The sequence below is a fragment of the Varroa jacobsoni genome, unplaced genomic scaffold (assembly GCF_002532875.2).
Source record: "Varroa jacobsoni isolate VJ856 unplaced genomic scaffold, vjacob_1.0 scaffold_1104, whole genome shotgun sequence".
NCBI classification, from domain to species: Eukaryota; Metazoa; Arthropoda; class Arachnida; order Mesostigmata; family Varroidae; genus Varroa; species Varroa jacobsoni.
Genome location: NW_019214006.1, coordinates 454,395 through 468,408, shown reverse-complemented (window position 1 = coordinate 468,408; position 14,014 = coordinate 454,395). Strand labels below are relative to the sequence as shown.

At 41.8% G+C, this 14,014-nt stretch overlaps 1 protein-coding gene across 3 annotated transcripts in view; it reads right to left on the bottom strand.

Annotated features, from left to right (window-relative positions):
• Window positions 1-14,014, bottom strand: part of LOC147752652 (NACHT and WD repeat domain-containing protein 2) — a 147,257-nt gene that overhangs the window by 23,543 nt on the left and 109,700 nt on the right. Inside the window, exons 1-3 of one of the 3 annotated variants that reach the window (XM_086970974.1) lie at window positions 9,901-11,544; window positions 4,043-4,158; window positions 2,499-2,722 (exon numbers count right to left, since the gene is read on the bottom strand). In XM_086970974.1, the coding sequence (XP_086827100.1) occupies window positions 2,499-2,622 (124 nt within the window). In that variant the 5' untranslated portion in view covers window positions 2,623-2,722; window positions 4,043-4,158; window positions 9,901-11,544. Of the gene's footprint in view, window positions 1-2,498; window positions 2,723-4,042; window positions 4,159-6,684; window positions 7,111-9,900; window positions 11,545-14,014 lie in introns of those variants that run through there. The other 2 variants (XM_086970973.1, XM_086970972.1) reach the window with 2 other exon arrangements.

Here is a 14,014-nt window from a genome sequence, read left to right as displayed (position 1 = left end):
TGCTTATTTTTATTAACTAGTGTTTGCGTTGAAGAACTGTGACTGCCAAGACTGCTTCTATTTAATGTTTCCATGTTCACACAGAGGAGCTTTTGTGGGTATGAAACCGCTTAACCCTAAATAGCTCATTGCAATCACAAAATTCCAAATGTGGTCAACGATATTTATCTATTTTCGGTACTATTATTATTCTTCATTTACGAAAACCTTAATTTTATTATCTTTACTTCCAATCACTACGTTCAGCGATAAGATGATGAATCGTAGTTGCAGAAATAGCAGCTGCTGCTTACATCCAATCTTTTCTCTCAAGAGGCGTGTTTTAGTGTTGTGGATCTCCTATGACTACAGTCAAAACGAATCTGATATGCTGGAGAGCTAACCATTCGACGTTGTAACGTGTACTTTATACGCTGTAAACAAAAAATAAGACGATAAATGTCTTGAGTCACGTATTACCTGAATAGCCTTAACGAAACCAAGATGTGTCTGGTATTGGTATACAAGACCATGAATGGATACCTGAAATCTCATTAATTCCATTTCTCTTGTCGCAATGCAATTTTAATGCTAATCACATGTTTGGCTGTTTATACCTAGGATAGGCAGAAAAAGCAGCTTTACTGTTACATAGAATCTACACCTCAGCATCTATTTATGAACTTCTAAAAATAATTACATTAACATACCTAGGGGCTAATGGGCTGTTATCGCTAGTTAAAGAACGAGCTTGTTGCCGATGTGCGCCGTACACACCGAGGTTCTTTCTTGAAGTATCAAACGGAAACCATCAAAGCAGCAACAGTAAGACGACGATCAATATAGCAGCTAAGATTTGCTAAACTCTATTTAGTAAAATACTTCGTTTTGTTACTTACCAGCCTTTTTGTTATTTCTACCCTCCACATTTAGATACAGGTGTTCTTTCGAAGCAATAGGACGCTTAGCATCCTCAAAAAGGCCAAGAATAGAGAATTACAAGGCAGTGGAGGATAATTATAGTAAAACGGTAAGTACGTCAGACTCGGTCGAAAGAAATAGAGAAGGAGAGCCGCCAATTCATTCCGTAAACAGTTTAAATGTTTCGGAGTAAAGTTCAATTAAAAACTCTGCTGTTCCCTCTTTTGCTTGCAATTACCCTGAATCTCCCTAGCTTGTTCAGTGCGTATTGAATTTCCATCGTCATTTTCCTCGTCGCCAGCTCTCAGTGGCCTTTAGCAGATAAAAGGAGTGCAGAAGGGAACAGAGAGAAGCAAGCAGATCACGTTAGTGGAGAATGACAGCTCTGAGGGCACTATGGTACGAACCACTATCTACCTGTCCCTTCATATTTGATTATTCCCCGGCTTCTTCTTGTCTCCGCTTCTACGACCTCCCTTTTCAAAGACTGGGGATCTTCGTTTCTTTTTGACCTAACCAAGCCCTAAGTTTCTAGCTCTATCCTAGAGAAAGTCCAACTGCCGGAGACTTGCTGCTCAAGATCTCCGCCTAGAGCGCGCTGGACGGGAGATATCGAAAAAGAGGCCAAATGGACAAGTGAAGCCTGTGCCGTAACATTTTCGGGTCTTTGTGACCCTCGTTCATTTGTGCCGATTTAACGTTTCTAAACCAACCCGAAGGACAGAGGCGGTAAGCTGAGAGCTTATCTGCTATTGCCAGGAGCTACAAGTCATAGTCTAGAGACTGAGCTCAAAAGTGACTATTAAACGGCACATGTTTCTCTTTTAGACCCATTTATTTAGAATTGAGAACGGTGTTATGCGCTATTTATGTTGATGTTTCCGTCCTGATAGCTGTCTGCGAAGTTATTTTCGATCCGAACACCTTAAAGTCAACTCGAGTCATTGTTCGTGCAAGAAGTTAAGGCCGACCGTTTCAGCTTTAGACACCGTAGCTGATTTTCGCATACGACGCAAGGCAGCTAACTGAGAGCCATTTATTTGTTGAAGGTTCAATTACGGCCTCTGAGAGGCGAATTTGTCTGGTCAAGGCTTTTAACTCAACGTACAGCAAAATAGAAAAACTAGCTACAGAGAATGCCTCTCTAAGATATCCTGCTCAAGCCCGCTTGGTCCAAATTTCTTAATCTTAAGGCTTAAAGACTTAAAAATCAGGTAGGTGCTTAAATTTACCATATGTATTCTGTTCGAGAAAGTTGAATATTTTGCAATACAGCCTAATGGTAAATTATGCTCTTAATACCCTTGTGGTAAAAGTTTTAAAGTGTCTTCTCTCGCTGTCGAACGCTCACGTGCAGGTTTTCCAGATTTCCGCCCAAAATATTTCCCACTACACAATCATATCTATGTAATTCAGCACACAGCCAATTATATGAACATCTAATAATGAATATTATTTGGTAGAGAGGCAAACTATTATCAAGAGTAACGGATACGTATTAGACACTCATATTCGATAATGTTCTGTTCCAGTTTGTTTGATTAGCTAAAGGTTATAGCAATCATAGGACATCGAACGTAAGTAGATATTACACTTACCAGTCTTGGACGAGCTGAGAACGAGCTTGAGAATCCGGGCAGGTGGATCAGGCACCGAGGTTAAATTGCCTTGAAGAACTGCCTGCAGGATATGGTCCTGGTAGAGGCTAGCTGACTGAGCCATATTTAGCGTTTCGCGTTTTAGAACCTCCAAGGACGAAACGAATACCAACAGACGCCTGAACAGGATATCTTACCTATATTAGCCATTATACCTGTAAAACCTAAACGTATGTAACGTTGCCTACGTTAATATTAAACATAATGTATTAAAGTATATTTTTATTGAAAAATACGCATCCCTCTGACTCGATATCGGGTAATCAATCAGATTCTCACGAACGTTTACCGGATTGCTATCGCCATTTCTCATCTTTAGCTAAATCTAGAAGCGTGTTGTCGGCCATACGACATTTTATAGCTGTTTGTTATGTCTTGACGCCAGAAATCAGTTGCCGTCTTTTGACATTCATAAACGTATGGCTTTAAATTGGCTGACTAATTTCGCCATGTAAATAATCGATCTTTTTTGATACATCAAGATATGGGGACGAGCTACGACCAAAAAACGGATCATTGCATAACGATTTGGCGATATAGCTTGCCTCTTGATGTGGTGATCCAGGGCGTTGCGTTATCAGAACATACGGTCACAGTCAGGCAAACGTACGTGGGCTGTAGCGTTGCGTAATTACCATGTATTTATATCCCCAGTTAAACCATTTTTGTCCATTTTCATACTCAAACGACTGTTCTTACAGAATACATTTTCTTTTATCACTGACCAGTTGTAGATGCTAGAGAATGTTTTGCTTTCTTGTAACAGTACCGAAAGGGATAACTAAATTGCAAGAAATGTTAACCCTTAGAAACAACATAGTACGTTCACTTTGCCTAATAAACCGACATATTGTTTAAAAAATCCTGTTTTCACAACTACGCACGTTGAGCCCCATTTACCGTCTGTGTATTGCAGAAAGTGAATCTTACTGATAATTGAGGAAGTCAGGCAATTCCGTAACTTTATTAGTTGTCCTGTTTCTGTTCCGACGTTTTTCATGAAGCTTTTAAGAGAATATTTTACGTAGTTGAAAGGACCATCGTTCTGGGCGCAGTTCATCCCAGTAAAACGATATACGTGGAGTGTTCTAACAGTGATCCCTAAGTAAACACTCAACTCGAACCTTAAACATATCGCAATAGCGTTTGTCTTACAATTATAGTGTAAGTTCAAGCTAATTGTTGAATTTTCATCATCGGTAAAGTATGCAGAAGTACGAGTTACTACTAACTTGGGTGCAGTTTCTCAATATAAACCTTAATCACTCCATTACGACTTCATTGATAGAAGTTCATAGATGCCCGGATATATTAAAGAAACTCTTAATTTTTTTCTGTTTGACCATTAAGCCAAACACCACTAAAAGTTTGCTCTATATATATATATATTTTTTTTTGGACCTTTTTTTTTTGTACTTCCGCTATTGTTAGTCAATAAATAAAACAGGTAAGTCCTATCGTGCAGACATTCCGCTGTATATTACCTCATTAAAGCGTAGAGCAACGTGTTGCCACAGACGGGAACAGTGGCCGGTAAATGACCATTAAGGCAATTAGTTCGTACTAATCAGAGTGGCGAATGCATGTTTGACATTTATGCCTGAAAATATACAATAGAAGCCTAGGTTAAACCACAAAGAATGCAATTTTCACATCATATTTAGCCAATATACCACATGAAACATGATGTGTTAAATATATTTCATATGTGCTTAAAAAGGAGCACCTTCCAGTCAGACCAGACACTAGGATCAGGGTATAAAGGCCTTAGCCGCTAGCCGATATTTTGTTGTCTCCGACCAACTGCCTTGTCCTTTACAAGTTCGAAGCAACGCGGAAGCCCCCGCCCGCCACATATGTGAAAGCAAATGAGCAACGAGATCTGGAAAACGGCGCGTTGTCTGAGGATCACGCCGGAACACATCAACCACCAATCACATAGTCGCAAAAGGCAAATGTGAGGGGCAACCGTCACCAGTATTAGGTCATGATCTACATGGTCGCCGGCATTAAAGCAAGGCATCAGAGGGAGAGTCTGGCCGTGAAGAACAAGAGGGATCAGTATATACCGTGCAAGGAGCAAGCGACCGTACGAAGTTGCCAAATTGGGACCTTAGTAGGAAAAGCATCAAGTGCATATTACGATGATGAACAGAAGTGCAAAGGCATCAGAGTCGTTGGAGGACTGTGCCGACAACACCCGGGACGATGCCTATCCGGAAGGCGTTGCATCAACACGAAACCACTTAGGCAAAGAACACAGAGCACATGCAAATGCTGCATGGCTGTAGCATTGCTGATAACAATGGTCCAGCATTACGGTCAGAATGTAGACAATAATTCGGATACGATAACGGTATAAAGCTCTAACCACGAGTCGACCTCTAATCAGTCTCCATCTAGCGGCCTGTTACCGATTAGCCAGCTAGGTAGCTGGCAACAGATGTGATTTGGCATTGTGATGGTGCAAGACGAAGCGTTTTCTGTTCCCTAGTTCCGATCGAATTTATGCAATGGTTTGCTAGTCTCGTTAGTTGTTGACAGTAGAAGTCGAACTCCATCGTTCTGTCAGGCAATAACAACTTATTTGGCACAGTTCGTCCCTTATTCCACCAGGCGCATGGTATCACCTTCTTTGGCGCCAGTCTGGGCCTTGTCACAGATTGTGAACATTTTTTTTTTATTTATACATTTTTATTGTTATATACAATCTATTTTCCATAAGCTGTGATTTACGGTTCAGTGAAACGTTTTGATGTTATTATGTCTTTAGTAAAGTTCTGCAAATGACGATCGACTAGATTCACTGGCGTAAATTCCTGTGGAGCCAAAACCATACTTCAAATGGTTTAAAACTGCTTGGTGATTGATATTTAGTCCGTTGACGATATCATGGCTAGTCAATTTTTACAATAATTCCCTCAAGTTCTTTTCCTTATTGGTCAGCCACTACTGGAAGTGTTTTTCGCAGTAAAATTTTTAGAACGAAGGTAACACAAGTAGCTTTGGGCTCTTTCTCCACATAAAGGTCTTTCCGACCCCTTATGGGGAGAAAGAGCCCCAACTTTTTTATGAGCCAGGGCAGCATTTGTGATTTTGCCATAATAAAATTGTAAAACAACGATTTTTTGCAGAATTTTTAATCATATTTAAGGCGCTCAGTCTTAAGTGCGAAACAAGAGATGCACTACCGATGTTGGTGCGTCGAATTTGGACTTTCAAATTATAAACGCCGATCCGACGCGACTAATACCGCCTGCGATATATGAGTTTAAAGGCGTCTACGTAGAGAGTCTACAATTTTTTAATAGCTCAAGGTGTTCTAGCGCATTTCATTTTCACATAGTCCTTGCTACCTACCAGAAATGTATGTCAAGCAATCTAAAGATCCATTTTTATTCCATAATGTATTTCAATGAAAAGTGCGCGAAAGTCCCTCTTAGATATTCACCGTACGCCATCTACACGAAATAAGTAGAACGTACATTTTATATTACCCATTGGATATTAGCCTGATATTGGACGACGGTCATCATGTACGATTCGTTCCAATTTTTAGAAAAGGAGAATAGGCCGCCTATTTACAAAAACAAATATGACCTTATTTCGAAATTCCAATAGAGAAAAAAAGATGATTAGTACCAAGCATAATTGCTGGTATAACTGTAACTTTTCTCTATTATAGCATACATATATCTAGATGGTATAAACACAGCTAGTTTTAAACTCACAGAGACGATTTTGGCCTTGCCGTCTGCTTTTTAACATTTGTCTTTCGAGGATTTGTCATTTAACATACAGGTTAACCTGAACTTACTCGATACTAAAAATATTTATTTAGATCTATATTCTGGATCTCGATAAACTCTTTATGTTTTGTATTGTAAATATTTCAGTAGGCCAAAGAGCTATCAATGGCGACGTTACATTGGTTATTTTGTCATTTATTTGTTTCACACGTTCAATAAATCCAGCTTCATTACATGCTTGCTCCAACTACTTCTCATATTTCGCCAGAGGACAGACCCATGAGGGACCTGCTTTTCGGCAAAAGAATCCGTTTCATAGGAATGCCATTGCCGCTAACACGCTCTCCTTGTATGAACCGTTTAGCGACTGGACTTACCTTCCACCTCTATTTTGTTTTATCTATCTATCTATCTTGTTGGCTGGATGGTTCACCGCTCCATGTGGAATCACTCTGGAAACCGTGAGAGCCCGGAAAGCCGCAAGGAAAAAGTTCCCACTGGATGACGCACTTCTGGCAACTGCTTCTGTCCTTACACTTAATTACAGCCGCTGCTCGCTTCACGTGATCATTCCCTTGCTTCTGGTTTTCCATCTCGACACTGCTGAACGAAACTGTTGCCATCTGCCGGAAGCGAACTTTTGCCCTGGCCGCTCATTCTTGCCCCAAACAGCTTTGCCGTCTGCTTCTCGAAAGACGTTAGTAATAGCAACTGATAGCTGACGCTGCTGATTCGCGCATCATCAGATATTTAGCCTGTTTCCTCGTTCACAACACTTTCAATCAGCTTCGTTCGCTCGTCCACCAACGGCAAGTCTCTAGGATTGGATTAAAATGACCACACGATTGCCGTACTAACTTTAGTGCTTGACATTCACTCCTACGCTAGCCATGGTGCGATATCAACATTTATTGTTGATATGGCCATTTTGAAAACTCAAAACATATAAGCTTAAATGAAAAGGATTGCTTCAAATAGAAAAAAAGGTTATCCTCTATACGAGTGTTACAACGCTCATGATTAAGCCTGAATTCTGGATAAAGGTGTGCCTAAACCTTATAAATCACCGTCGATTATGTGAGCACGTTTATTCGCCCACATGTGACAAAGGGATTCTCGATATCATCAAATAGAGAAGATCAAGATTCTCAACCAGTAAATATCATCTGAATTGGTATCGATACGCAGGATGACTCTTTGACATACAAAAGAAACACAACATCCTAGTATTGTTATTGCGTAGCTAAATATCCATCAATAGATTTATCCAGGTGCTGGAGCAGGATAAACAATCAGGACAACAGCATTCTAGCGCCGGTGCATGTAGAGACGTGAACAAATATTTTAAGTATATAAAAAGTACGAAACTGGTTATCATTGACTGCGATTTATAAAACGTAAATTGTAAGTGGAATAAGGCTCAATGTAATCTGACGAAATAGCTCTGCTGTACTTTGCGTAAGGATTACCTTCATAAGATGCGTATCCCTTCATATGTACAATTTGGGTGTTAGATTCTAATCGCAAGCCCATCCAGGACGTTTTCGGTTTTTCTTTTCTAACAAAGACTATGAAAATTTCCAAGAAGCAGATAGGTATATACACATATTTGTATCGGTACTCTAGCGACGTCACTACAGACAGCGGCAGCAAGAGGAAGGTGAATCCTTAGAGACGAGAAGCTAATTAGTTAATAATGTTCGAGGATGGCCGAAGTAGCCGGTTAAGGTGCAAGGGGTGCCTGTGGCGGTTGATACCTCAGAGTGCGAGAAAAGTCGCTACCAAAACTGCCAATTTAAAGTCGACGCTTGCAGAAAATGCTGGGGCATATACGAGTGCACGTTGGAAAACCGCGCTCTCAACAGCTAAAAAAACGTTTCTCCCCGATAAAGTTAAGCAGGCACAGAGAGCTAGAATGACGGCTCGACGGTATTGAGGCTAACCCCACGACGTCGTTTCAGGAAACCCTGGACGACTATCAGTCGGAGATTACCGCGTGCTTGGATAGCGTACAAAAGTGCTACGGCCCATACCTATAATTCTGGGAATTTCTGTTACTATCGTTACGCAAGCACGAAATGTTGCTTGAAAAGGTGTCAGTACTTAGAATAGTTACTAGAAACTAGTTCAAATAGTAATTCGGGAAGTATATTTTTGTACTATTTATAGTCACAGAACAAGTATCCACTCTAGTACGTAAAACTAGGTGGAAGTGCGGCGTATTCAAAAAGCCGTGCAATCCTATGCAAGATCGCTCAAAGCATGACGGTAATAATTTTAGTTATTTTTTTGTGAATGCATATTTAAACACATTAATTTATATCTCAATATAGACATAACGTGGCTGAACATTAAACTAAAACATGAAGGTTAATTTCGAATGGTTGGAACACGCCTCTTATCCATTATGCGATATACACAACACGTACTGTACGACGAAAGATTGCACACTCCCGAAACACAAAACTAAAAGAATACGTATTTTAGGCAATTGCCTACAGGCAGTCAAAAAGTATGTCGAAAATCGGAGTAGAAGACAAGGGTGATGTAGCAGTCAAACTAGATGTTCGTGGAAGTTGAGTATTAATAAGGGGTACAAATGGTTGTGATGTTATGTATTATATGCTCAAATGAAGAGTCAGACACAGATATTCAGCCGGTCAATTCATACATCTGTTTGCACGTATATACATATATATATACCATACCAGTGCACGTGTAAATACATGTACACGGTACATGAATAAGGCCACTTCTGCTCAAACGCAATGCCACAATCATATGCACGAATGCCGTACGTAAAACTCAAAAACCGCTGGTGGTCATGAAAAGCGCCCTCTGCTGTCAGGCAAAGCTATAGACAATGGCTGCTATCGACTTTTCCCACCAGTTTACGCCGTTCGCCATTTTAAAAAGAAAAAAGTACGAGTGGTAGGTTCCTCCACCGCAAAAATGCCTACCTGATTTTGCTCAGCTAGGAAAGCAAGCTGACGTAGCCAAGCCTAGGTACAGAACCTCTCAGCCGATTTGCTAGGCAAAAGGGTACTAATGTTATCTCATCATAGACATAATAACGCTAGTTTATGTTGGCGCCTATATCGTGTTTCTCCTTGGAACTAGAGTCACTAAGCGCCGTGTTCAGCTTTATCAAAGGTCGGTGTCAATGTTGACAGGTTGGCTGCAAAATACAGCTTTCAAAAAGGCCGAGGCCGTTGTCTGCCCTGGGCCTGACAAGCGCCCTCACTGCGATCACCGCAACCGTATCATCGATATGTCTAAGCCGCAGTTCATACCCGGCCACAAACGGAGACACGTATGACACGTCAATGCGTGTGCCGAGTTCATCCTGTGCAGCATTATCCGAGTTGTGCCATCCGTTGCTGATGCCGGATCCAAGGGTTGTGCGTGTACCAACCCATCTGCTAAATAAACCAATTTACTCTATTTGTCCACCCACAAGGTAAACAATGTACTCACACTATGCGATGCACTATAGTGCGTGAACCATCGACAGCCTTGGCAATAACTAGCGCTACATACTACCGGCCAGTGAATCATTCGGGTATTACCATGCATGTGCCATCCAAGCTTACCGTTTTCGTCAGCTGGCTTATAGTCGATTATCACTAGTAATAATATTATAGCAATGGTCAGTAGTAGAGTGAATGCAGCGGCGAGCAGGCCTAAACAGCCATTGTGTGCGGCTCTGTAAAGACGTATGCCTCTCTGTGGCTTGGCAGGCGGCAAAACCAACGTGAAGGAGATGCAGAGGAAGAAATTGGCCAAAACAAGAACTGGACGTATCTCAAGCGTGCCCCCTCCTACTCTAAGTATTTGTCTCATACAGCTATCTCATTGGCAATTGGGCAACGACAGATTTTTGTGTCGATAAAAATTTGACGATCTCCATTTCGGAACAATTATGATTGGGGTGCAAGCCGACGTCGATAGCATCGTTTCGTCTTGATTTCCGCGACAGGGTGCCGCCCAGTTTTGATCCACATCAGCCGCTATTAGCTAATGCATCTGCTATAAAGTAAGTGTAGAACAAGTGAAGTGAGGGCGAGCTTGCGCCCGTAATTGTCGACGCTTCGTTCTTCTGTGAATCTCCATCTGATGCTTTCACCAGACGTGATCCTTTTCTTACCTAAACCCCCAGCTGATCCTAGGCTCATCTATCATGTTCCGGAGTTAACCGAGTCCAGTGCAAGTATAAAGCCAACGAACCCTGACGGCTTGTGTTACTCGCAACTCGCGTACTCATAACTACAGAGTTTATTACTCTTCTTACTATTTACTCTCTCTATTACGATCTAGCTACCAACCGATTGCGTTGGAAGCTGCTTGTACCATTTTTCACGCACAACGCCAGTCGTTGAAGCAGCAATTTCAACACGCTGGCTGGCAATCTACCAGCTTGCTAGTATCATACAGCCATTGATTTATGCACCAGCCGCTACCCTTGCAGCAGGACACCACTGCGATCCGCTGATCCGTGCCACTCCAAAACGGAACGATGATAATAACCAACTCTATCGAAACGCGACTCCCCTTGTGAGCACGCCGTGCGCTCAAGACACCCGTAATCGCGCGAGCCGTTTCAGACCGACTTCAAGCTGTTGCGACTAGGCGGGGGGGGGGGGGGGTAGTCAGCTGTGGCTACCTTACTGCCGAACACCAAATGCCCATTAAATGCAAGCGAACGAAGGGAACTAGCAACTTAGCTATTCCCAAGTCTTTAAACACGTTATCGTTCCAATAGATATGTTCACCCTATGGGATGGTTGACTAAACAAACGAGCCATTTTGATAAGACCTCAAGCGTAACCTGAAAAATCCAGCGCATATGCTCGGAATTGGAAGCTGATGGAAAGGAGCCTATTTGGAAAAGCGGTGTGATACATCAGCATAAAAGAGACATGAATATAAACGGAACGCAAAGCTAATGCCGAAGGGCAATGTGTGCAGGCCGAAGGCAATACGTCTGCCAAATCGTTTACAATAGAAAATCAACAATGATACTAGGGATAGCGTTGTGCAGACGTTCAGAGATTACGAACAAAGCGGGAGGAGATGGCTCCCTGAAGACGACTCGGCAAGTCATGATTGTGGAGCAAAGCAGCTGATGTCTATATAACGTTCCTAAAAATAGATTTTTTTCGGTACAGACCAATCGTGTAAATCGACGTGCAATTCATTTACTTAAATATTTTTAACATGGCGAAATAAACAGTGCTTTATGAAAGATAACCTCTGGTAGTGCTTGTGAATATTAAAAAATACAAAGCTCTGCTAAAATATTTGCAAAAAATTATAATGGGATGTACTCTTGTAACTAGAAACCCAAGTATCTATCTTACGGGGTCACTCTTCCGACTTTCTAATCAACATAAGGCTCGTGAAGTAAATCGAAAATATGTTAGCAGACTTGTAAATGCAGTAGGACAATAAAAAGGCGCACTTTAATAGTAACACCGTTCACATTACAAATTTAACTGATTAAACCGCAATGTCATTATTTTAACGTATTTCGCTAAATAATCAAGTTGTTGCGTTCAGAACTTAGCTAAGAAGCATGTCGCGTAGCGGGATCCGAACAAGTGGTCTCCAGCCCCAAGTTTTAGACCTTTTTGAGCCACCGCTACATGTGGTTATAAATAGGTTCTTACCACTGGTGCGATCTACCAAGCTTAGAACTGTGGATCTATGTACCGACATATTGTAGACTTGTGGCACTTTTTGCTGCAGTAATCGTATTTACTACAGAGTTACTAGATAACTATGGTTTTATGTGCGCACTTGGTAAGGGTAGAATGTACTCGAATCCGTCGAAGACGTACAACCAGTTTTCGTTTGGCCTGCTGGTACGATATAGGACACCCACTATGACTGATGAGCCGATGTCAGGTAGGCCTAATCTTACTTAATGGCTTCTTCAGTGTCCTTACTCTAAGGATAAGAAATAATGCCGGAACCACGTACATCTGCGAGTTTCCGCCCGTTGTACAAATGAAAATATCAGAGCCACACTCAAGCCTTTGCCAGCGACTGACAACCCGGAAACGCAAATGAGCGGGACTAATCCGTTGCCTTGATTGAAGATAATGGTTGAAGAAATAATAATGTATTAATCTTTGATTAGACACATGTAATTTTATTTCACTGGAACCCTGGCGAATCTATTCACAATTTAGGAAAAGTTCATTCTGCGAAATCAATTTTCAATTGCTTTTGCAATGGAAGTTAGCCACTCCCCTTTTTCATGCATGATGGCTGGACGTATTATAGTGACATTTATATTATACTGTCGTCGCCGTCGTCTTCTATATTATCTTCATAGTATATCATTAGAGCTGAAAAAGAAATCTGTTTTGCTGCAATCAGGATCGTTATTGAGAACTGTTAAATACCACCAGAAACATGTCCTGTCTCGAGCTTGCGTGTCAAAGTATCACTAAAATAGATCTGGCAATTTTTGCAACTGCAGGGGTAGCAGGAGCAGTAGCTTTGTAGAGTTGCCACGACTAGCTATTGCGTCAAGGTACCGTCACTCCCGCAACGTTCCTTATCGGCAATCATCCATATTGCATGCAGAACGTGTACGAATCCAGAGAAATGTTCGAAGTGTCTATTTATGTAGCGAATAACAACAGTATCTTTCGATCGCGTCAGGAGAAGAATTGACTATGGGTTGTTGGTTATGGGTATGGATCGTGAACGCGGATCGAAGACCCCTGTTTGGCTTTTACAGCCACTCGCACTGTTTATCACAGTAGCGTAGTATGAAGCCGTATATGCCGCTAGCTGCGGTGGAAGGGAGCAAGTCATTCCCTCTCCCCGCTATCGCCACGAAAACATGTACAAGAGCTGGAGCTTTCCGCGTTTATGGAAAACTACTCCGGGCGGAAGTCACAACAGTTGTTCTACAGCACACACGGGAATAGGCCTGCCGGCTTTGTCCTTTCCATTCCTAACAGGGATTTCTGTTTCACTAAAACAGTTCAGTTTCTCTTTTGCGTAGTGAAAAATCTACTACGAGATGGTAGACTATAGCAGAACTCCTAAAGTAGCAGCAGATTAGAATGCCAAAAGTCTGAAGCAGCGAGAAAAGATGGGGAGTGAGGAAGAGGGGAGCTGAATTCAACGAAAGCGTTTCAGGGGACAGCAGTTGACCCAGTAAACTATCGTATCTGTTCAATATGCAGCAGTGTAGCTTTTAGTAGAATGGACCCAGCTAAGATTCACCTTGCTGTTGCTAAGACGAGGGCTGATACTTTGACAGTGTTGGCCGCCTCTCGTTACCTGTTGGCGAGGTCAGCATACGAAACCGTCTGTGTAATCTGCACTCACAAGCCGCTGAATATGGCAAGCCGTTGAGAAGAACACATCTGTGGCCCGCTGTTGGACGGTAGAAAACGACCTTTGCTTCGACCTAACCTTGGTTGAGAAACTTCGCGTATCGGGCAACGCGCATCCCGCGAATAAGGTCGGGACATACTGTTGCGTCCAATTTGTCCTACGGCCCAAAAATATGGAGACATTCTCCACTCGATATTCATAGCCGCATTGAAAATGGTAAATAATTTTGCTGTCAAGTGTCCAAGGTCACACGGCAGTCTATGCATTTATACTGAACCTATCAGCAATGTGATATAATCACAATAGTCACACTTCCTAGTAATCAAGATATAATTTAATATTTCCTAT